Here is a 25,703-nt window from a genome sequence, read left to right as displayed (position 1 = left end):
TTTCCTTCCCAACTTTGTTTGAGCCTCAGGCGTGGAACGACTATCCCACAAGCTTTGGCTCAAGTTGGTGGAAAAAAACACGTCTAGCCACAAAACCGACTGAATGTGAAGATTTCTTAAGACTTTCCTTCTGAGGTGGCGTTTCTTGCAATAATGGGCAGATATTAGACGCATTTGTGCAGCATTCACACGCCTTTTTAAATAAAATACAGTCAAACTTTGGTTTTCGAACGCCTCAGTTTTGCTTTTCAATGAAAATTTTCAGCAAAATCTTACCTCAGTTTTTGTACAGTCTCAGTCTAAACAAACTAATCCATGAGGCCTGTACTGAAGCGTTCCGCAAAATTGAGTGCCCAAAGCACCTTATGTGTTGCCGACTCACCAGCCGTGCATTTTTTATTGAGTACGGCTGTTAAGTGTCAGCAATTTGATAAGGAAGGTGAGAAACACGATTAAATTCGATCTCGCCAGGATGTGCAGGGAGTCGGCATTGACAGTAAGTTTCAGCCATTCATCAGTTATAATTATTTCACACTATTTTTTTTGCAAAAAACTAAAAACTATAACTAAAAACTATGTAAAACTATAAATATTCTCGAATAAATTTATTTTTTGTTAATATTTTGGGTGTCTGAAACAAATTAACTGGATTTAAAATTGCTTTGATTTTTGTATGTTTCGGTTTTCGACAAACCTTTTTGGAACAAATGACTTAACGAATCACGACGCTGTAGAGTCAAACCTCGTTTTTTGAATGCCCCAGTTTTCATATGATTTGGTTTTATCCAGATTTGTGCCTTGGCTCTTGTACACTGTCTTGGTTTTCGTACAATATCGAACTTAACAAGCTCGTCTCTTTGTCCTGTACTGTATCGCGCCGCCAAATCAAGTGCCCAAACAAAACACAGCACGTCAGCATTGCTGACTCACTGTCCGTGCACTTTATAAAATATATTTTTCGTTAATATTTTTGGGTGTCTGGAACAAAATAATTGGATTTACATGATTTCCTATGGGAAAAATTGCCTCAATTTTTGTACATTTCGGGTTTCAACTATCGTTTTTGAACGAATTAATAACAAAAACCTAGGTACTGTTGTACAGTCAAACCTCAGATTATGAACCCCCGGTTTTCATATGAGTAGGCTTTTGACAAAAATATTTGCCAAAATTGTGCCCTGGTTTTCGTACAATATTTGTCCTGTACAATCACTGTACGTTTGTACGTTGTCTGTACGTTTTATAAGATGTATTTTTACGTGTCGGATGAATTGGATTTACATTATTTACTGTGCAAAAAATTGCCTCAGTTTTCGGAAGTTTTGGTTTTTGTCTGACCTTTTGGAATCGAGGTACCCCTGTACAGGTAAACGTTGGTTTTTGAACACCCCAGTTTTTGCATGATTCGGTTTTCCACAAAAATGTCATCAACATTTTTCGCCTGGGTTATCGTACAATATTGTGCCTAACAAACACTTTTATTGTATCTTTTGGTACTGTTAGATATTATTATTACACCTTTTGATACAGTTTATTCGCTCAGTGCGTTTTCAGACTAATACAAGGATGTCCAAACTTTTTCCACCGGGGCCCGCATACTGAAAAGTCAAATGATGCGGGGCCCACTTTGATATTTGTACATATTTTTAAACAATATTTTATAAAGGTTGACCAAAATGTACAGTATTACAGACAAAGCTCTTTATGAACAGTGTCAACATTCAAGTCTTTTCTTTTTACATCGTGTCTTTACTTCTATTTTCCACATTTTTGCTGGAGTTTTTTTGTTTGTTACATTCCTACCATGTGCCGTGACCTAATAGAAAACAAGCCGCAGGCCACCAATGACCCCCAGACCGCACTTTGGCCACCCCTGGTTTAAATGAGGAATGAAGAAACATGTTCTCCTAAAAACTGTTAGTACATTGGTTTGTAACTGTTAAGCATCCATGCTTAACTGCTTAGTGAATGATTTCCATTTCACAGTCGTGTGAAAGTGTTTCCCCCTTCCTGATTTCTTATTTTTTTGCATGTTTGTCACACTTAAATGTTCCAGATCATCGAACTAATGTAAATATTAGTCAATGACAACACAACTTAACACAAAATGCACTTTTTAAATGAAACTTTTTATTATTAAGGGAGGAAAAACATCCAAAGCTACATGTCCCTGTGTGAAAAAGTGATGGCCCCCTAAAGCTAATAAGTGGTTGGCCCCCCCTTAGTAGCAACAACTGCAATCAAGCGTTTGTGATAACTTGCAATGAGTCTCTTCCAGCGCTGGGGAGGAATTTTACACAATTGTTGTCATTCAGCCACATTGGAGGCCGATGTTTTTTCTCCCTTAATAACAAAGAGTTTCATTTAAAAAGTGCATTTTGTGTTGATTTGTGTTGTCATTGACTAATATTTACATTTGTTTGATGATCTGAAACATTTACGGTAAGTGTGACAAACATGCAAAAAAAAAAAAGTAATCAGGAAGGGGCAAACACTTTCACACCACTGTATATAAAAAAGTAGACATGTGTTGCTTTTGTTCCTCAAAGCATCCAACTTGTCAGTGTTGCTGTTACTATTACTAACTACAGTACTACTACAGCAACAATTACTGCAGGGCAGAAAGTGATGATTCATAGCTTCTTGGAGAAGGCCTTCTTGCCACATACACTCACACAGCACAACTAGAGTTGCCCATCTCGACACGCCCATCTCGCAATACTTAGTTGACACAATACTACGGTATCCTTTTGGAAATGCTACACAAACGTGTCAACAACAAGTTCCATCGTGGCAAAGAAAGAAGACATCAAGGAAGCTAATGTTGCCAGAGGGGTAAAGGGTGTTCACATCACAAACGACGGAAGATACTGAGAAGTTGTTGTTGAGCCGCTCCTCACTGTCTTTCCAACAAGTCTTCAGCAAAGGTAGAAGTGATGAAAGTGATGAAAATGCTACTTTATGCAGTTCATTCACAATTTATAATGATTTTGCTTTGTTTTTTGCATGTAAAACTAGAATTATTCTCCATAAAATGTATTTTTGTTCATATTTCTGCGTGTCAGGAATGGATTCATTGGATTTACGTCATTTCCTGTGGGAAAAATGGCTTCAGCTTTTATATGTTACGGTTTTCCTCGGATGTTTTGGAACAAAACAAACCGAGGTGCCACTGTATTCGAAATGGATGAAGGTTCTTTTTGCCTTGCAACACGACTTTCACGAGCGCTTTTGAAAGTCACTGTGGGAAAGGTATTAATGTACCAATACATTTGTGTTACTCTGTTTACAATATGTTCTTGCAGTACCTCATTTAGAGAAGGGATGAGTGTAACCATGCTTCTCAAGGGCAATTTGAGGCGCATGCATAAAGCATTAAATTAAGAGATCAGTTTTCGTGTCCAAAATGGATAGTTATAGAAGAAGTGGCTGTAGATATTGCGTCCATATGTGATGCTTAATACATGCTTGCTTTAACATCGACCCAAAGAAATGACTTAAATAACACGCTGATAAGCACTGCAGGCACACTGGGTGAACAATGAGCGCACGATAGCAGATAAAAGTGATTTATGCCTCATATCTTTTACTATATTATGAATGCGGTATAATGGTTCCAAGATTAACTGAACTGCACATTATAGGACACATGGGGGGTTTCAGTGCTAAGTCAAATGTTAAAATAAGCAATATATTATATTGAGATCAATGACATCACATTAGCATAATTCCATGTAGCGCGGATTTCCGTCTGTGCAGATGAAATGAGGCGAACTGTATAGACACGGAATGAATGTACACAGTTTTAGCGACGTCATTAAACACCGGTGCACACCCCAGAGTGAAACCAGAATCAGGCTGGCAATTCCACACAGGCGCTCATTTCCAGGTGACATGTTGCAATTAAAACGCTTCCATTCTGCTGGCAATGATATGTTGCCACGACTATGTTACGGGGTAATTGAAGAGCACTGGGCCCAATCAGTGACGTGCGGTCAGGGGAGGCCGGTGAGGCGGAGCCTTTTCAAATTGTATTCAAAAACTCTTTTTCACACCACTGTATTTGTTTACAGCGCTGGACTCTATAAAAGGGTCCAGAATGAAAGCACACAGAGTCTATATGGCAGTTGCAGTGCAGCTGTGGAAAGTAACATTTAAGTTTGTGTAGCTGGAAAGTGAAAGTTAAGTTTGTTTGAGTGAGACTGGCTCAAACTTGTTCTAACCATGCTGACAGCGTGTCTCTTATGTGTCGTGTCTTTTTTGATCTTTTCCATGGGTTATCCGTGAGTGTTTGTGCAACTCCGGTTGTGCTGTGTGAGTGTGTGTGTGACAAAAAGGCCTTCTTTGAGAAGCTATTAAACTGTAACATAAGTAGATAATAGACTGAATCTAAAAGTGTAATAATATGAAAAACGAAAGATACCAGAATGGAAGTACACAGAGTCTATATATTATAATTATATATATATTGCGCCCCAACGAGTTGTGCTGTGTGAGTGTATGTCAAGAAGGCTTTTAAATGAAAATGAATTGAGCTAATAGACTGAATTTAACGGTGTACTCTGATTGTGCTAGGTGAGTGTGTGGTTGTGTGTGTGTCCTGAAGGCCCCTGTGAAAAGTCATTAGACTGAGAATGCACTGAGCTACGAGGCATCCAATGTTTTTCCACTGAAGGCCGCACACTGAAAAATCAAAGAATGTGGGGCCCACTTTATTTTACACTTTGTGAACCAACCCGTGTAGACATGCTAAGCAGTTATCTATATTTAAAGAAGAGCAGCCTGCATCTCAGTTGTGTGTTATAGTTACCTTGTTTTCCCTTACGTTACACTTATTTTGGCTCACACGTTACAATAAGGTACACACAAATACAGCAGTTACTGAGGAACTAATGCACAACTAATGAAGAACTAATGAGGAACTAATGAGTAGAGTACTTACTGAGGAACTAAGGCACATCAATTTGTAGTAGTTATTGAGGAACTAATGAATAACTAACGAGTACCTAATGAGTAGTGGTTAGGGTTAGGTAGGTTCGTTCCTCATGAACTACTGTCATTTTGTGTACCTTATTGTAAAGTGTTGCCTGTTATTTTGATAAAATTACGACTTTTTTTTCTTGCAAGATTGCAACATTTTCCTTTAATATTACGGCTTTACTCTCATAATATTTCAACTTTATTCTCGTAAAATTACTGCTTTTTTAAACATTTTTGCTGTTTTTTCTTGTTTCATCGCATTTTTAGTATATGCCCGGGGCCAGTAAAAAGACAGCCATGTGCCACAAATGGCCCCCCGGGCCGCACCCTGTACTGGACTGTCTAACAGGATACAAATAAAAGGTAAGCCCACAAATGATTTTCCGTTTGATCATAAATAAATGGATCAACAGAGCTAAGAAGCGTTTGAAAACCCAAAGGAGTCGGTGGCTCAGTGCCTTTTGTTAAGCTTGGGTCTGGAATGGGCACTGACGTCCTGTTGGGAAGACCATCCTTTTGTGACGCCAGAAGGCTGGCAAATGAGAAACTCTGCGATGGTGATTAAAACTGTCAGGCCTAATATGGATTTTGAATAAGGAGCTACATGTGAGCAAAAGCGAAAAGAACTTCTCTCTTAACTGCGATGGAGGAATTTGATGTGCCTGCTAATTGAATCTCAGCGCTCCGGCGAGGGAAACCAACGGAGGGAGAAGGAAGAGGAAAAAGATTTCTGTTCATAAACAGTGTTTACTTAAAGCACTCTGCTGCCTTATTAGTATTAATAGCAGTGACTTCAGAGGGCTCATATTCAGCCATTGGACGGTTCTGGATAATTTATGACTGGAATGAAAGCCTGCAATGTAGTACCGCATTGCAAAACAATGTTGCCCATGCCTGTTTACATAAGCAGCGCTTGGATAAACAGTGGATTCAGCGCCGCACGGGGCGAGGGGAAAACGTGAGCAGCGGGTTGTATCCTCACTTCGGCTTTTCTGAGGCGTGGACGCTGCGGACCTTTTGATGCGGTTGGTCTTCATCTGCAAGTCCTTTTGAGCGTGCAAGTGTGGCATCTCGCCCCAAGCCAAACTTCTGCATCCCGAGAAGTCAGGTCAGAATAAGCATAAGGCCATTTGAGAGGCGCTTAATTAATGACACCATCTGTTACATTTGATTATTAAAGCGATTAGCATGAGAGAAAATGCTCATTTTCTGCTCTGTTTGCAGTCGGCAGGGTGGCGTGTAAAGCTGGGAGATTGCGGCAACGAGTTTAGGGACTGAAGAGCAGGAAGAATCCCTGACGTACGGCACGTACCACTAGGGATGCGTCCCATAAGTCCATATCGTAATGGCACAGCCGGCACACTTCCACCACAACACACCCAGAAGGCCTGCTTTTACATTTTCCAGCTATCTTCGTATGTATTTTTTTTTACTTATTTCGTTGTTTTCACCTGGATTTTCATGACTTATTTATTTGATTTATATGACTGAAGTACAGTCAAAACTTGGTTTCTCCAACACCTCAGCTTTCGTACACTGTGTTGGTTTTTGTACAATATCGCACGGAACAAACTGGTCATTTTGCCCTGTACCATGTCGGCCCGTGAAATTGAGCATAAAAAAAAAAGCACCACAATATTTTACATAATTTTGTAATGTATGTTAATTATATTGAAATATTTCATGTCATTTTGTGATCGTCTGGAGTACTTTTTTATTTTGATATGCAAATATTTTGAAAGTCTTAACGTTTAAAATAAAACAATGCAGTTCAGACTGTCAAAAAATGACATTCAAATATTTAGTAGAATTTTGTAATGTATAGTATTTATTTTGAAATACAAATATTTTGAAATGCACATTTTTAAGTTGCATTAAATATTTCAATGTCATTTTCTGATAATGGGAGGTGTGTTGTTTTTTTCAATGGTTATTTAATGACATAGTTTAATTTGAAGCTACTTCATTTTTTGTGTTAATTCCATACAAATATTCTAAAACTATATTTTCGACTTGTCTGCGACCCGCCAGTTGAGAAACGTTCATGTAAACCCACCTTTATTTACCTCATGCACCTGCACACACCAACGTCTGCTAGACGAATGCACGAGCCTCCACAACATTTACAGAATCCATCTTTATTTATATTAAATTAAAAATATACTTTTGACAGATTCATGTAACAAACATGAGGAACAGTACTTCTATGGTACAAAGCTTTGGGTATGGTCTGCAAAGAACACAGAGAGGATAAAGGGGCAACGCTAGCGGCAAAGGCCTCTCTTGGCTCTGTCCCCACTAGAAGCATGCAGAAGAGAAAACAGGTTGTCCCGGGCCAATCAAAAGAGGAAGATGTCGGACTTGGCTCAGAAAGACTTTCGGTAGAAAAAGAGCAGATAGGATCAGTGTGATGACAGGAAGCCCCGCCCACTGCCAACTAACAAACATCACACAAAGGCAGGCACGATGTTTACAGAAGGGTCAGCTCGCATGTTCAATCCAAACCTCCGTTTGTCAAAAAGGGTGCACTCACATGAAGCAAATACGTACGACAGGTCGCTTTTTTGTGTGTGTCTGTGTGTGTGTGTGTGTGTGTGTGTGTGTGTGCAGCAGATGAAAGCAGGAGGAAAAAAGTAGAGCGTAGAAATCCAAAGCAGCACCGTCCCTATTTACAATTTGTCATTGTTGGCCATTATTTCAGTGCTTTTATAAAAATACTATTCACATCTGAAGTGCATTAGATACCCCAACAATTCTGTACAGTTATACTTTAAACACGGAAAATCAACTTGTCAGCAGTGATTTGTGCAATTACAGTTCACGTGAAATAAACAGCAGAACACCTCATGGATTGGATAAATAACACACAAAACTGAGAAGTCCAGATTACAGATATACAGTGGTATCTCGCTTTTCGTACGATTCGGTTTTCGATGAAAATTATTGCCAAAAATACAGTTCGGTTTTCAATGTACTGGTCGGGCTACGTCCCTAATGCTCATCCACAGTCATGAGCTTTGGGTAGTGACCGAAAGGACAAGATTGCGGGTACAAGCGGCCGAAATGAGTTTTCTCCGTAGGGGGGCTGGGCTCTCCCTTAGAGATGAGGTGAGAAGCACTGTCATCCGGGAGAAGCTCAGAGTAGAACTGCTACACCTCCGCATTGAGAGGAGCCAGATGAGGGGGCTCCCGGATGTTCAGGGCAAGTCTGACCGGTAGACCAGGACACGTTGGAGAGACTATGTCTCCCAACTGGCCTGGGAACGCCTCGGGACCCGCCGGCAGGAGCTGGACGAAGTGGAAAATCTGGGACTCCCTGCTTAGGCTGCTGCCGCCGCGACCTGATCTCGAATAAGCAGGAGAAGATGGATGGATGGATGGAAAATAATTTTAAACAATGAAGGAATGGAACGAATTATTTATGCAGACTTCCTGTACATCCTGGCGAGATGGAATTCAATAGTGTTTCTCACCTTCTTTATCAAACTGCTCGCACTCCCAAACTTTTTGGGCCCCATGGCAGGTTATTTAACAATATATATATATTTTTTAAATGCATGGACGGTGAGTCAGCAACGCGTAGGGTGCTTTGTCCAGGCACTCGATTTAGCCTAAGGACACATTACAGGAGAAATGGACTAGTTTGAAAACCGAGGCAAAAATTTTCCAGGAAAAGCGAAGTTTGACTGTAATGTGCTAGATAAGATATTGTGGCGTTAAGGAAGCAGGGAAGATCACTTGGCATGAGTGAACCACAGGAGGGGACCATGAGAGCTAAAGAAATAGAACACATGGTAATCCATAAAAGGTGGCAAGGAAACATGGAAGGACATCCCATGGCATGTACGCAAGAGGGAAGCAGACCGTGGAAGGGGCGGACATGATGTAAAGGAGAGGATCTGGTAGAGGAAACATGAAAGGAAATCACATCAGACTGATAACACGTAGCGTAAAGGAAACACAGAAGCGGAGATCACCAAACGTAAATGAAATCACGTTTTGTGACGGATCCCGTGGCGCACAGGGAGCAGAGAAGGAGATAAACATGAAAGGGGATTACAGGGTATAAAGGAGAGAAAGAAGGAGGCGTGGCAGTGAGGTTAGTAGAAGGTATCTGTCTGGAAACAAGAAATGCACACGAGAGAAAAACGATCGCTTCCGTGCAAACTTGCAGCCTTCCCGACTCAAACAACAAGTCAAGCCGGCAGCGTCCTCGGCCTCCCTCTTGATTCAAAACATCCACTTTGCCTGCCTGATGATTTGGGGCAAACATGTAGATGTGCCTTTTTATCACCATCATCCCCTTTTTTCTTTCCTTGAAAACCCGCATTTGGCAGTTGCTTCCATTGCACCACATAAACAAGCTCAAACGTGCTATAAATATTTCACAGCCGACATTAAATACTGTCTCCATTTCAATGAGTTTGCAGCTCCAAAAGGGATTACAAAATACTCCTTCATCAAATAATCATGACACCATCAAAGCAACATTATGACTACTGTTTGGAACAAACACACACACTTGAAATAGAATATATTCCTGAAGCCGGTCACCCCCTCAAAAAAGTGTTTCCTTGGTGAACTCTTGGCCGACGTGGAGCCACTGATCTTTGTTAGTACTTGGGGTTCTGAAGTGGTGAGCGAGCAGATAAACAAGTTGGATATTTCTGGAAGAAGTCGTGTCTTTCTACCCCACCAGTTTGATCCAAGCGCGTCACGGGGAGGTTGCCATTTCAGCACGTATATTAAAACACACAAATAAACAACCTGGAAGGAAGAAAACACAGCCAGGACGTCCCAGTGATGACGACTCGGCGACAAAGCGGAATCTCAGAGGGGGAAACGTCGTTGCTTGGCAAGCTGTGAGTTGCCTTTTCTGGCAAACGTGTTGTGTATGACTTGGCAGAAGAAGGAATAATTAATGGCTGTTTGATGTGTCTGTGAATAAACTAATCCCTCGTTTATCACGGTTAATTGGTTCCAGACCCGACTGTGATAAGTTAATAACATTTTTATTATTTATAAGTCAAATATTTTTGTAAGTAGAGCACAAAAAACCTGTTTTTGACCTTTTGAATGCGATTTTTAATGTTATTAGAGCCAGACGAGAACGGTTTCACACTTTTGTGGTGCAAAACGACAGTCGTTAAGAAAGCACCAACCCCTCAGACTAGAACCGTCCTATCTAGTCGTTAAGCGTGAACTGATAAAGCCCGCTCAGATGGGTGGCACAACGTCTTCAAAGACAACCTGAACAGACCAGCTGAGGTCCATTCAGCGCCCTGGGAAGGCTGTATGATGGAGCACCAACGGCGGCTGGGAAACAGAAAAATGTTCATCTTGAAAAATGAAGAACGTGCATGCGTTGAGCCTGTTATGAGCACATCACAGTAAAAAAAGTTTTGGATAACACGCAAAAGACAAGCATTTGGCGTGTGTGGTGTTGTTTTAAAATGCCAACTTGTGGCCCGGAATGCATATTACAGGAGATCCCCTTATTTTGCTTGGGTTCCATTTCCAGACTTGCCAGCGAATGGTGAAAAAAACGCAAGTCATTGAGACGGCCATAAAAGTGTCTGCTTGTGGCACACTCGTCTTTACCATACAAGTCATGGGTACAAGTCATGTTACATGTCCACTTATCCATATCATTCGCCATTTATATGCATTTCATTTTGTTTTCTGCATGGAACACTATAATTATTCTCGATAAAATGTCATTTTGTTCATATTGTTGGGGGTTTGGAATGGATTAATTGGACTTCGTACGAGAAAAATTGCTTCCGTTTTCATACGTTTCGGTTTCTGTCTGACCTTTTGGAACAAATTTATAACAAAAACTTTTCACTTTTGCTTTGCTTCACGTTACTATGGTGCGTTCAAGGACTGCCGAACAAAGTGTGACATCTCAGTGCTTGGCAAAAAACATGATGAGTGAAGCATACAGACATAAACATGTAATAATTGTGGGCTGGTACACACTGGCTGTACATTTGACCTTAATTATCATGTATTTATAAATTATTACCAACTTTTTTCTGTGGAAAAAAATGGCTTATTTTTAGAAAATAAAAATGTGTTGACCAAAAATCTGCCAATTTGCAGCGTCGCAAGTGCCGAATCGCGAATGTGCGGGGATCCACTGCACAGCGTTTTCAGTCATTCGTTCATTTTTTTCCCAGGTCTGTGTGAACATGAGTAATTCTGATCTTGTCTTCTGGATGTGAACCTTCTCCAGCCCGTTGCCCAACATTTTTTAGAATTTCTTACAGAAAATAAAGTTCTATTTTTCACTTTAACAGTAAAAAAGTACGTATTATGAAGGTACTGAAAATGTCCTCCATTAGGTAACCACCTTTTATTAACTTTTTCACTTTTGTGAGGCGTGATATATTATTATATTGATATATTATTTTTAATTTATTATACAGTGGTGTGAAAAGGTGTTTGCCCCCTTCCTGATTTCTTGTTTGCGTGTTTCTCACACTTGAATGTTTCAGATAATCAAAGTAATTTAAGTATTAGTCAATGACAACATAACTGAACACAAAATGCAGTTTTTAAATTAAACTCTTTATTTTGAGGGAAGAAAAAAATCCTAACCTACATGGCCCTGTGTGAAAAGGTGATTGCCCCACCGTTAAAACATGACTTAGATGTGGTTTATCACACCTGAGTTCAAGTGGAAAAGGTTATAAGGCCATTTCTAAACTTTTCTAAAGTGAACCACAGTGAGAGCCATTATCCACAAATGGCCAAAACATGGAACAGTGGCGAACCTTCCCAGGAGTGGCCGGCCAACCAAAATGACCCCAAGAGTGCAGCGATGACTCATCCACAACAACATTTAAAGAACTGCAGGCTTCACTTCTCAGTTAAGGTCAGTGTTCATGACTCCACCATAAGAAAGACACTGGGCAAAAACGACCTCCATGGCAGACTTCCAAGACAAAAACCACTGCTGAACAAAAACAACATTAAGGCAGTTTTGCCAGAAAACATCTTGATGATCCCCAAGACCTTTGGGAAAATAATCTGTGGTCTTCCGAAACAAATGTTGAACTTTTTGGAAGGTGTGTGTCCCAATACATCTGGCGTAAAAGTGACGCCGCATTTCAGAAAAAGAACATCATACCAGGAGTAAAATGTGGTGGTGGTAGTGTGATGGTCTGAGGCTGTTATGCTGCTTCAGGACCTGGAAGACTTGCTGTGATAAATGGAAGCATGAATTGTGCTGAAGGAGAATGTCCGGCCATCTGTTGGGGACCTCAAGCTGAAAGCAACTTGGGTTCTGCAGCAGGACAATGATCCAAAACACACCAGCAAGTCCACCTCTGAATGGATGAAGAAAAACAAAATGATGACCTTGAAGTCCTGACGTGAATCCTATTGAGATGCTGTGGCATGACCTTAAAAAGGCACTTCACTCTGGAAAACCCTCCAATGCGGCTGAATGACAACAATTCTGCAAAGATGAGTGGGACAAAATTCCTCCCCAGCGCTGTAGGAGACTCATTGCAAGTTATCACAAACGCTTGATTGCAGTTGTTGCTGCTAAGGGGGGCCCAACCACTTATTAGCTTTAGGGGGCCATCACTTTTTCACACAGGACCATGTAGCTTTGGATGTTTTTCCTCCCTTAATAATAAAAAGTTTCATTTAAAAAGTGCATTTTGTGTTGAGTTGTGTTGTCATTGACTAATATTTACATTTGTTTGATGATCTGAAATTTTAAGTGTGACAAACATGCAAAAAATAAGAAAACAGGAAGGGGGCAAACACTTTTTCCCACACAGTATTTCTTTCAAAACAGCATGATTGGCAAGTAGAACGTAGGTGGCTCTATTACCTCGTAATGAGGTTTTTGAACACCAATGATGGATCTGACATGGTTGTGGTGTGGCATGGCTCTAAAATATAGTGCTAAATTATTTCTACCATTTCTTTCCAAATTCAGATCAGGCGATTTTTACACAGCTTTGTCTGATATAATCTTTCTGCTGCTTTCAGGGCGGTTCAACACGCAAAACAGGATGCCGGCACCTGACCTTTCGTGTTTTGGAGGAAAATAGGTGTAAATGTAAATGTTGTCACAGTAGCACAGTTACAGTTTATCACCAAACCTGTGGAAAGAAAGTCTACAGTACTGTATAAATATGAGCGGGATTGATCGGCTTTTCAGACTTGTTTCCTCCATTAGATACTAATTGCTCTTTGTAGCTGAGAAAAAACACATTTCGAGTCCTTCGTAGGTTACCGTCAGCCACATCGATTTATATTGAAAAAAGGAAAAAACATTCTTGTTCTGCTCTTCCAAGTGACACAGCGGGGCGGCTGGTGATGGGTTCAGACGCCGTGTGTTTTGCTGGAAATGACCGTATGTCCACAGCATGATGCGTCCTCCACATTCCCAGTGTCTCGGATGGCAGTCCCTAGAAATGTAGATATCGTTCTGCTCGGTTTGGGTCTTTCCGCCTCGGTATGTTGCTACAGTCTACGATGAACAGAATGGATCGGTAGGAGTTTGTGGAGGCTCTGGTTGGGTTACTGCAGAGGTTTCTAGAGGCTGCGGATCAATCTACACCACGGTATTCCTCTGCCGGTAGGGAGGAGGTGGCAGAACGGGCCCAGACTTCAGGGAAAACTCAGACATGTATTCGGGGTTTTCAGCTACTGCTGGCCGTATGTGTCCGTTCTGCTTGTAGAAGAGCTTAGCATTGGTGGACCCGCCCTGGGTGCTGTCAGATGGTTTGGGAGGCAAGCTGTGCTGCCAGTATTCCGGATTGTCAAAGGTTACCTTCAGCTTCTTCCCAGTGGCTTTACCTGCTGTCTGTCCCCCGTGCTTCAGCAGGCTGGCAGGCTGCGAGGCTATGTGGCTCTGGTAGGCTGGCAGGCTGGCGTGCCCAACGGGGGCCGCGGTGGATGGTACACCTGAATGGCACGCCGAGGCCTTAGCTGTAGTTCCTGTTTGGCTCTGGCTGGTGGGGCCGACACCGAGAATGCTAGCTTGTGCTGTCGGTTTGATGGTGTGGTGGGCGTGGAGGATGTGGGTCAGCGGACCGTGGTGGCAGGGCATGCCAGACGGAGACGGCTGAGCCGTGGGGATAGGGTAGTGAGGCAGGCTGGTCTGGATGCTAAGTGGGAGGTGGGACCCTGAGGTGGTGGCTGAGATGGAAGAGGGCGGCTGGGTGGGAAGAGGCAGACCGTTTCTCCGCAGGGTCTCAGCTGTGCTATGGAAGGTGTTGAAGTAGAGGGGCTCGTTGATGTATTCGTCCTCCGCTTTGGGCTGGCTGCTGGGGGTGCTGTGGTAGCCTGGGTTGTCCAACGCATGGATCTCCCCATTTTTACGCCGCGAGACAAAGGGGTTTTCCTCAATTGGATTCAGGTATTCTGTACACACATCAGAAAAGAAGAAGGACGGAAAGGAATAAAGAAGGAGTTTGTGAAAGAATAAAGCAGATCAACTAGTAAAATCAGAAATGAGATCAGGGAAAGGGAAAGAAAAAGTAGGAAAAGGAGAGGTCACTTGCTAATGAGAGGCGGAGATGGAAGGGGACATGATAATGGTAATAATGGGAACCACTCAGGAACAGACAGGCAACTTGCCAGAAGTTCTTTGGCACTGCAAACTCCATCTGCCGGGGGGTGAAAATGCCAACAAATGACCTCTTTTTGCTGCTTCCAAGCGCTATTAAAGCAGGGTGTGAAACCTATTGATTTTGCCCACTCTTTCGCTCCTTGACATTGCATCAGATGCATTTTGCCTCGGGCCTTGTTATATTTTGAGAAGCTCAAAAATGAAAGGCGTAAGAGCAGGGCAGAATTTACGATCAGAGGCTGATGCACAAGCGCCAAATAGTGTTAATCACTGAACACAATTGACATGAACAGACACAATTACCGAGTGACTCTACTACAACAGATCACATTTACTCTGAGGTGAGCAGAGAATTTATACGTTCCTGGTCGGCTTGGTGTACATTTTGATTCAGCAATCACTTCATATTGTTGCTTCAATACTTTTCTTTGCAAACTAAAAGCCCACAGCAGGGGGGATCTCCAATCCTTCAGTGTTTACATGGCTGCCACGATGACTTGCATTAGTTTTGATGTGTATGTCTGTGTAGCCTGCATTTTTACTTGCAACTGTCAAAGGCTTTGAGCTCCAGATCATATGCCCTCCAGGACACACTTCACTGTATTTTAGCTTCCGGGCTTTTCTCTTGGAATTCTGATCTGATCAACTCTTGAGGCTGTTACCAACACTCAAATGTCATCCTCTCTGTGTGCTTTTTGTCTCAATACCTGATGAGCTCTTGTCCTTCATAGGAGTCATGTATCCATCTTCATCCGTGTCTCTGGAGACCCTCTCCCCCAGGAAGATGGTGGGGTCAGCGCTGTATCGCTGCCCTCCATTGTCTTCGGCCCCAGCTTGGCTCAGACTCTTCTTCTGCAGGTTCCCGTTGCAGCGTTGGTCTTCCAGGCTGGGACCCTGCCCCCCGGCGGCTTCCTGCTTTACACAGGCCTGGGCCCCGGCCACGAGACCCTCTGAAGAGTTTGGCCCTCCTTCCCGATAGCCAAACTGGTTCTGGAGAAGAGGAAGGATAATAGATAAAGAAAGGAAAGAAATTGGATTCAAATTGTGCTCAAACCAAAAATAATGATGTTTGAGCCAGCTGTGTGTCACCTGCGGCAAACTTAGCGAGACTTTTAACCTGTGCAGCTGCCAGTTGAAAGTAAAATTGTGTGAAAAGTTCTGTGGGTGCAGTCATCAGCCTTAAGGGAGCGTGAGGGGCAGCCAACAACGCGCACACCTGAGCCTCAAAAAAGAAGCAAAAACCCCAAAAGAAAACAAAACATGACACGCAGAGCGAAGGGTTTCCTGTGGAGCTCTGCTAGCTTGCTGCAGGCTATTTAACCTCGGCCCACTCCTCTGCACTCACGCCAACTGCACGCACTACAGCAGTAATTACAGGAAGTGCAGCTACAAACAACACAACAAGGAAGGAAACATCCTGAGGTTATAGCACTCTATCAAATTCTTCCCTCCTCTGCAATCAACTTCCTCCTCCTCAAAACTTTTCTGTTTGTTCTTCAAAGCCTTGCTTTAGAAGAAATCATGTCAAAATTGATAATTGGACGGTACCCACGTCGCTGTAGATGACAACACAAGCTGTATATATTTAACCCCTAAACATTCCAGGATTTTTTGGGGCTAAACCGCCTAAAAATGGCATGCCCAAAGACAACGCAAAGCTGTCCTTGAACCATTTGGAGTAGAGGCATGGCTTTGGGCTCTTTTGAAAGCTAACAAGCTCAAAAGTCAGAATGTGTCAAAGTGCGACCGACACTGATTAAGAGGAGTTTGCGTACATGGAAAAAGAAGCAATTTTTTTAGGTTCGCCTCTATTTTTGGTGTGGACTGGAAAATCACAATGGAGACATAGCTTGAGTCCTTACCTACTGGGAGTTCCGGTGTATAAGCTGCTGCTTTTTTCTGAAACTTTGAACCCTGCGGTTTATACAGCCGTGCGGATAATTTATCGCTAAATTCTAATCTTGTGACATCTCTTTTACTTCAGAACATATACACATATACAAACATGTACCAATACGAGTTTAAAATGACGTTTTTTGATAATGCATTTGCATCTGAGCAACGGCGCTGCAATGACGTCAGCCTCCCTCTGTGCTCCGGGCTCCTCTGGATCCCTCTGGTGGACAGAGGCAACATTGCAGTGCCATCCATCCATTTTCTATGCTGCTTGTCTATGCTTAGGTATACCTTTTGAGTGTTAAGTTGCTGTGTGATGAGTTTAGTGTTCTATATAGGATGACACCGTGAGTCAGGCTGTTATATTGAGTAGTTACCAGCAATTTTCAACGGGTCGACAAGCCCGTCGTGAGTTTTCTCATAGCTCATGATTGGCTCCTGTCAAATAAAGAGCCGCCTGGTCCTCACGGACTAGTGTGTGCCACAATATGCCATTTTATGACGTGGACACATGTGGCTTATACACCGCTGCGGCTTATACATGTATATGTACAAATCAAGGATTATTGTGCTGGATATGAGATCATTTAAACCTGTGATAAAAGCCTCTTTTTCCAGCAATCAAGTCTGGTGCTTGCTGGTACTTTTTTTTACACAGAGAAGTTCATTGGCTATTGGGCCACAAATATGAAAGTCTGCAGCAGCAGTCAGTGTGTCTTTATGGAAGCAAGGCTCGGTGTGACCATTGCCAGCGTTTTATCTGCCCCTGGAATACTTTGAAGATTCAAAGCTGAGTTCAGGTTTATGTTTGCGACTGGTCTAACGTTTGTGTTTACCAAGCATGCAGTTATGATTGTATTCTTGAATCGTGTATATCAGTAGAATCTCAGCAAACTAAGGCTTCCAATGACATACAAAACGCCTAGGCGCACAAATACTGTAGGAGGCAGAGTAAAACACCGGCTTGCTCATGAAAATAGTAGAAGGCGGGCCATCAGAACAGCAAGGGGTTAAAGGGTAGACTTACTCGGTTTGAGTCAACTCGAGGTCTTGCTGTGTGTGACGGATGAGTTCCGTCAAAACCGCGAGGCACCAGGTACTCCTCAGCATCCATCAGGTCATCCAGGTCCTCCTCATCCAGAAGGCTCTGGAAGAACTTGCTGTCGTTGGGGCTGGGGAGCTTCATCCGATCGTCTCCCTGAAAATTGCAAGATTTTAGAAAAGAAGGACCGCGTGAACAAGGTTCTGTTGCGTCAAACCTACTTGGATGACCAGGTATCGTTGGGGGTCCCGTGCCATCCTGCAGAACTCAGCAGCCAGCTCCTTAAACTTGGGCCTGCTGTCAGCATCAATCATCCAGCCTGGAAAGGACAAATATGGATCAGACTGGTTCTTCCATCACTAAATGGGCCACACATTATGAGTGGTGACTGCCCATCGACTCAATGTAGACATTAGGTAAAAGAAAAGCAGGCTTGGTGGGGCGGGTGTTCGGCCCAGTTTCCCTCTTTGAGGCCACAGCTGGTGTACACAAAGCAAACCCCTGAAGGTGAAGTGAAAGGCCAGGTGGTGTGTCTGCTCTCATTAGACAGGAAGCACACACAGGTACTGACTTCATTGTTAGCATCCTGGTCCTATCAGCTATATCCGACTGTGTCATTTCAAATGTTAATCCCAATGAGGTCCCATGTAACACATGCACCCTCAGGGAATCCTGCAGATCAGAAACAAAAGTGAGAGCTTTTTAACGTGGATCTCTTTGACCTTAAAATAAAATTGGTCCAAAAATGTTTTATAGAAAACATTTCTTAAAAACTCTCCAGGGAGCAAGCAGGAGTCCGCGGGCATTGTTGTAAGCCATTTACATTAGGAGAATAAATATTAGATGCCATGACATTTCAATTGGATTAACATTTCCGTCTTGGGAATATGTTTTGATGTCATGCTCTGGGATGAGTCACATCAGTTCTCTGTTGTCATTTCAAGTCGGAGAATAGAAAGAGTCATTGCAGAGAAGTTCATGTCAGATAATTGAAGCCAAGAGAAAAGTCACTCCATCATTGTTGGGCTGAGAGACTACCAGGCTGGTGCAATGTGAAGGACGGCCAAGCTGCCGATAGTTGGCAGAGCCCGAACCCTGGACGGGTGCTCATGGCTTCTTGGAAATATGGGTGGGCAGAGCCCCTGTCAAGCCCCCGTGTTCGAATAAGCTGGTGAAGGAACGAACAATGGACGTGCCATGGCAGAATTTGGGCTGAATGAAGCAATGGGTGGTTTGGAGGCAGGAGGCATTGGGGTTTTTTGTTCCAGATGGAAACGAAAATGACCTTGCATGGTGTGAAACGCCATGCATCTGATGACTTTTCTTTAGGGTTATCCGATAACAACCGACCAGCATTATCTAAAAATGAGATATCGGATCATATCGGTATTGTTTTTTCTGCCGACATTGATATTGGCGTGCGAGTGAGACCTCATCAAATTGTACAGTGATAGCTCAGTATGTCCGCGGTCTGGAATTATTTCCAGTTTATAATGACTAAAGGTGATTTGGTGTGGGGGGAGGATTTTTAAAAAGTACTTCTGATCTAATAACACACCTCACGAAGAATCCGACGCAGCTCGCAAAATGATAAGAAGGGACGAGCCGTACTGAAAAAAACTACCCAGAGTTCGGACCAGCCAGGGTTCTTTTATTCAAACAACAGTGAAATAAGTCTAGAAGTTTCAAGGACAGTTTACAATTGAATTCCAAAAGGAGTAAATACAAGCCATTGCAATGCCAGTGCTGGGGAGAGCGAAGGTTTAGCAAAGCCCAATCAATCTCCAATCTCTGTTCCTCTTTCCTCTATGACTTTTGTTAGATAGGTAGCGCAATAATGGGTATAAACGTCCCTTTTTTACTTGTTTGGATATTAGACACCAGCCAGACTAGGTTGGACAGCTAATCCCTCCTTCGACAGATTAAAATGGTGGCATATGTAGAAACTACGTGTGTGTGCGTAGATAAAACCAACAGGGTGCATCTGTTCCAAGTGAAGGGTCTTCTGAGTGTGTTACGTCTCCATGGTAGATAATCACGTATGAATCACGTCAGTATGAACGCGATTGGCTATGGGAGAACCCTTGCGTTGTGTTCTGCGTCCTGATTGGCTAAGGGATTGTAGACCATTGTCAATCAATCTCCTGTGATGGCAAAATTAACATTTTAGTAAGCTTTTCTTCCCCCAAGTTTAGTTTAGTCTTAGTGTCTCCCAAGTATATTTCTTCCAGTGTCTCTGTTGTGAGGCGAACAGGGTCACGCAGTGACCTCGGCCAGCCCGAGGTGTCCTAGCAGTGCCTGGCAGGATGTTCTGATTTATTGTTCCTTATTTGGGGAGCGGAAGTGTGTGTTTTGTATGAAAGGTCCTTGTGTATGTGCTTTGTATGTCCTCACGATGTAATACTGTGTCTTTCTCTGTCTCTGGGCACTCTCCAGTGGACAGCAACATTGGTGCTGATTGGTGCCTTATCCAAGCTTCTATAATAAAATAGACACGACAATTTGCTTTTGTGGACAATATTCATTCATTAGAAAAACTTCCAAAACACTCCTCTGTGCCTTCCTGTGCAGTACAGAATGCGTTCGGCTACCATTGTCTATCGAGACAGAAGGATGCCAGAGAGAGGTTCGAGGAGGAGGAAAATACGACAGGAGCAAAATGTTTTAACAAGGATACAGAAACACTACAGTACAGTGGAACAGCGCCAGGACAAAGAGGCATGGTCAGAGGGGCGAAATACACGAGTGACTTATTAATTTCTAGTGTCCAACCTCGTAGGTTGATCATTAAAAATCAAAGGAGGGTTTGAACTTTAAACAAGAGAGAAATGTGAGAAAATGTTCATGCCTGTCTGAGAAAAAAGGTCTAAAGTATATACAACCTTAAAATGTATATAATAATTGTACAAAAATTAACTTGGCTACTTAACGGATTTCACTTGTTGCGGGCTATTTTGGGAACCTATCCCCCCGTGATAAACGAGGGAACACTGAATCGAGAATTTCTAGTTTTATTGCATCATCTTTTCATTCATCCCTCATTTACGCGTCCATTTGACCTCTATCCATGTTTAACTCAGAGGCTCACAAAATGACCTTGCAGGGTGGCAAATCTACGAGATAAATAGGAGAGCGCAGACTCCAGCAAAGCTGAAACACCTGTGGAAGAGGTATAGTTTCCTGCAGATGTCCTGCATATGATCCTGTATGCACAAGTTACAAAATGACCTGATGATATCGCCAATATCAATATGAACCGATATTTTTCATTTTTATGCCAATATCGACATCTCCAAGTGTACTGTATGTACCGCGTGCATGAGAAAAAGGGAAGTTGCCTAACAACATGGTCATAAGATAATATATGTCCATGGTGTCGTCTTACATTTGACCATGACCATGTAGACATCGATGGTGCAAATGGGCGGCTGCGGTAGGCGCTCCCCTTTCTCCAAGATGTCTGGGATCTCCCGTGTGGAGATACTGTCATATGGTTTGCCTCCAAAAGTCATCAGCTCCCAGATGGTCACTCCTGAGGGATGCAAAGGCAAAAACAAAGACTCGGAAAAAGCACCGTGGAAATGCAAATACAAAAAACAACAACAACAACAGGATTTCAGGGTTATTTCACCCACAGACGTGATCACATGGATGACTAACATATGCATACAGATGAAGAATAAGCTTCCTTGCACACACCATAACTCCACACGTCGCTCTGATGAGTGAACTTCCTGTAGTGGATGCACTCGAGAGCCATCCATTTAACCGGCATCTGAGGAGGAAAAGACAGATTTACAAGGGCACAAGGGAAATCGTATATATTTATATATGTATATATATATACACTGTATATATATATATATATATATATATATATGTGTATATATAATGTTATTTACACCTGAATTGTAGTTGATCACCTCTGCTTTAGCAACAGCTCCCTGATCCTTTGAGCTGCTCTTTGTGAGATATTGGCATATCGACGGAGCTCTGAGGCAGTGCCGCTTTGCTCGATATTACTCAAGTGCGATGAGTGATTAGCTTCAGCATGTCCCGACAATTGTCAATAGTTTGTGTACGCTTTTTAAAGAGCTAAATGAGAAGCTCATGGTCATTTATCGCACGCAATCTCAGCAGATGGCCTGTTCACAGCAGCTTGGGTGGGCCGTCAGCCGTCACCGCGTATTAACACGGTGCTAAGATTTCCTAAAAGTGTGGAGCACTGGATTTGAGTGAGTGATGCATGTGGCAGTGCTTTGCTTGGCAAGCAGAATGACGTCTTCCCTTTGTAACTTAAAAAACTTGCTGCTCGTAACATTGCTTCGACAAGAAAGGGAATCGGCAATGAGCCCATTAAGCGAGGCGATCCAGACAATGTGCTTGGCGCTTCTGACTGATGTCTGGTCACCGAAAAAACTTCAGCACTTGTTTTTTTGTCTGCAACACACAGTCTTGTTAAGGTCTTCTTTAGCAAAATGTGAATGTTTTAAAAATGTGTGAAATTATGACTTGTTTGGCATTTGAATGCCTCATGCAAAAACGTGATACGTAAGGCCCAAACATTTATCATTTAGCAGTGAACACTGTCGGATCTCACTAGTTAAACAGGGGTAAGGTGGTGCAATTTTTGTGATCCGAGGGAGCAAAATGTACAATTTCCCTTGCAAAAACATCAAAATTACCACAAACATTTTTGCAAACAATTTAACTCATTTTTATGCAATATTTTATGCAATATTGCACATAACAAACTACTATAATTGCCGGTGTATAAGCCGCTAGTTTTTTGTGGCTAATTTATGGCTAAATTCTAATCTCGTGACATCTCCTTTACTTTGGAACTACTACTAATTGTTTAAATACTGTGCCGCTCGCGAGCCAGTAAGGAAACGGTAGCTCTTTCTTTGGCAGGAGCCAATCACGAGCTATCGGTGCACTCACAACAAGCTTTTCAACCCACTGGAAATCGCAGGAGGTCATTACTCGATATAACAGTCTGACTCATGGTGTCATCTCACAAAGAACATTAAACTCATCACACAGCAACTGAAGATTCAAAAGGTATACCTGAGAAATATACAAACATGTATCAATACGAGTTTAAAACGGAAAAAAACATCTCCATCTCTTTTCAAGTTTTCCCATAATGCGTTGCGTCTGAGCAACACATTTATTGGTGACTGCCAGGACGCTGCAATGGCGTCAGCCTCCCTCTGGACTCTGGGCTCCTATGGCTCCCTCTGGTGAACAGAGGCAATGGTTTGCTCAGACAAAATGCATTATGGAAAAATCATTTTAAACTCATCTTGGTACATGTTTGGATACAGTATTTATTAGGTATACCTTTTGAGTGTTAGAATAAGCGTGTAGTAAGCATATCAAATTAACCAAACCATAGGCTATATTATGTCTTATTTATGTCTTATATATCTTATTTTCTCTTATTATGTCCACTATATTGAGTAATACAAGTGCACTTCATGTCTAGAGGGCTCTTATAATGTCCAAAACAGTACTTAAAAGGTTGCAAACAGGCTTTCTATGCTCTAACTATAAACATATTTACAAACAAGGAATCCTACTTTGCAGAAATTCACTTATGACGGTCGGGTCTGGAACCAATTAACCACGATAAACGAGGGATTACTGTATATGTTGGTCACCAATGTTTCTTTAACATGGTCACTGTGTATATTGTCATCAAATTCACGGTAGTGTATCAAAAACTATACACAGGACATAGCACACAAATCAAGCAAGCGACACTGATGCAAACATAACCTTATAGGCAGAGAGAATACTGAGAATACAAAAGCATCTCTGAGATGACTACTTGCTTGGATTTTGTGTCTATTTGTTATACTTTCTCTGCCGAACAACGCTTCTTTCTGCGAGTTTCCTTGGTCACCAGCAGTGACCTTTGCTTTTATTACTTTTGGCTCATGATATTTACCTCCTTTGTCAAACGTTCTTACGTGACCTGTGTGTAGACGTGTGCGGATAAGGGTAGGCGCAGCAGACTTACACCGACCTTGCCCCCGTCTGCGTTGTACTCCTTCTCGTCAGCATCCAGCAGACGCGCAAGGCCGAAGTCGGTGATCTTGATGTGATTGGGCGACTTCACCAACACATTGCGGGCAGCCAAATCCCTGTGGACCAGACGCCTTTCTTCAAGGTACATCATACCCTGGGGGGAAACAAAAAAACATTTTGAATTCTCTCAACGAGATATGATGTCATCTTACAACTTGGGATAGCCTGATGCTTAGGATAGACAATAACAACAACACTATGTTCAAACGGTGTAACAAATATTCTGGACGCCTGAGGAAAGGAATTCCACCGCCCACAATGTGACTGGCTGCCCTTTGTCACCTGTTCTGTTCATTATTTTTATGGACAGATTTTCTAGGCACAGTCAAGCTCTTGAGGCTGTCCAGTTGGGGGGACCTTAGGATCTCATCTCTGCTATTTGTGGATGATGTGGTCCTGATGACCTTCAGCGTTGACTGTCAAGCTTCTGCGATGAGACTCAGCCCTGATTCTTTGCCGGAAAACGGTGGATTGAACCCTTAGGGTTGGGGGTGACATCTTGCCCCAGGTGGAGGAGTTCAAGTATCTTGGGATCTTGTTCACGAGTGAGGTAATGTTGATTGACAGGCAAAGCGGGGGAGCATCGTTGTACCGGACTGCTGTGGTGAACAAAGAGCTGAGCCAGAAGGCAAAACTTTGGATTTACCGGTCGATGTACGTTCCTACGGTCGTGACTTTTGGGTAGTGACCGAGTGACCGAAATAAGTTTTTTTCTGCGGGGTGGATGGACTCACCTTCAGAGATAAGGTGAGGAGTTTGGTCATTCGGGAGTAGAGCTCACAGCAGAGCTGCTACTCTTTCACCTGGAGAGGAGCCAGTTGTGAGACGGGAGGAGGCCCCGTGTTAGATCTACGTCACACTTGAGGATTATGTCTCGCAGCCGGCCTCGGAACGCCTCGGTGTCCCTCCATGTGGCCAGAGACGGACAAGTCTGGGCTTCCCGACTGACACTGCTGCCCTCGTGACCCAGACTCGGATAAGCAGAAGAAAATGGATGCTACTATCTAGGATTCTGAGAAGCCACTTTCAAGGCTAAGCAAGCAAAACCTTGTCCTTACAACTTGTTCAAATGGAAGACAAGCGTGTGACAAGCCAAGCGTGCGCGAGGCAGAAACAACAAATGACAAATTTGGTATGAAGACATTTCTTGATCAGTGGGCTGGACGGAGGAGGAACGCACACACAGCCTTTTTCCAGCATGAATACACACAGTCATCATTGCAAACCCGTAAACACGCACAAGCCTGAAAGCAGATGAGAGGTCAGCCAGGCAAGGCCAATCAGGCCAATAGAAGTGTTTGAGCTATGATGTTAAACAAGTGGACACCACTTTGCAGGCGGATCAATAAAAACACCTTGGCGAGGAGGGAGAGGAGGGGGAGGGGAGACAGCCATTGTGCTGTTCAGACAATGGACACCGTCAACTAAGCCTCTGCTGGCACAGGACAATACACGGGGCACTGGGAAAATACTGGATATGTGTGTTAACGTCAAGCCACATTGTGTTGAGATGCTCGTCGCGACAAGAAAGCTTGTGCCGTCTACTCCCCAGACAAATGCGAGGATAAAATCGATCGATGGCTGGTCTGCCGCTGGATGAACCCTCATCCATCATCCGCCCGGCCTCACTGAGACACACACGTTGACAGGGACCACCGATACTCAAAAGAACGACATATTTCACCACTTGGAGCTCGCTTGTCCACTGCTTTCTCTTTGGAGGCTTGTGGTTATTTGGCCTCGTTCTTCACCAAAATGCCCCCTTTTACTGAAAGTGGATTTAAAATAAATTACTTCAAGGGAGCGCAGGCAGGCGATCAATAGCCATGTTGATTACAATAAGCCGGAAGACGACTGTGCCAAGCAATATTTATCCCCAATGTCGACGTTGTGAGGAATTAGGAATCAATGGGCCACACAGTGCATTAATACACTTCGACTTAACGTGACGGGGCAATGAGGGGAGGCCACCGCACTGACAGCACAATGTACAGCAGCTCAAGAAGCCAATTAACTTTCAGCCACTCCGGGCGGTAAACAGCAGAGTCCCAGCAGAGGATGAAGGCGGGTGGTCCAACCGAGGATCCCACT

The 25,703-nt window shown here is 43.0% G+C and overlaps 1 protein-coding gene across 5 annotated transcripts in view; it reads right to left on the bottom strand.

The window, feature by feature from the left end:
• The window catches only part of LOC129180454 (receptor tyrosine-protein kinase erbB-4-like), a 239,326-nt gene that overhangs the window by 9,108 nt on the left and 204,515 nt on the right, over nucleotides 1–25,703 (bottom strand). For 2 of the 5 annotated variants that reach the window (XM_054774951.1, XM_054774958.1), the window contains exons 21-27: nucleotides 23,545–23,706; nucleotides 21,216–21,291; nucleotides 20,902–21,048; nucleotides 17,738–17,835; nucleotides 17,502–17,672; nucleotides 15,286–15,568; nucleotides 7,103–14,370 (exon numbers count right to left, since the gene is read on the bottom strand). In XM_054774951.1, coding sequence (XP_054630926.1) covers nucleotides 13,559–14,370; nucleotides 15,286–15,568; nucleotides 17,502–17,672; nucleotides 17,738–17,835; nucleotides 20,902–21,048; nucleotides 21,216–21,291; nucleotides 23,545–23,706 — 1,749 coding nt within the window. In that variant the 3' untranslated portion in view covers nucleotides 7,103–13,558. Of the gene's footprint in view, nucleotides 1–7,102; nucleotides 14,371–15,285; nucleotides 15,569–17,501; nucleotides 17,673–17,737; nucleotides 17,836–20,901; nucleotides 21,049–21,215; nucleotides 21,292–23,544; nucleotides 23,707–25,703 lie in introns of those variants that run through there. The other 3 variants (XM_054774983.1, XM_054774977.1, XM_054774968.1) reach the window with 2 other exon arrangements.

This window comes from Dunckerocampus dactyliophorus, chromosome 1, assembly GCF_027744805.1.
Source record: "Dunckerocampus dactyliophorus isolate RoL2022-P2 chromosome 1, RoL_Ddac_1.1, whole genome shotgun sequence".
In the NCBI taxonomy this organism is placed as follows: Eukaryota; Metazoa; Chordata; class Actinopteri; order Syngnathiformes; family Syngnathidae; genus Dunckerocampus; species Dunckerocampus dactyliophorus.
The sequence above is the reverse complement of the archived record's forward strand: the minus strand, read 5'-3'. Positions and strand labels throughout refer to the sequence as shown.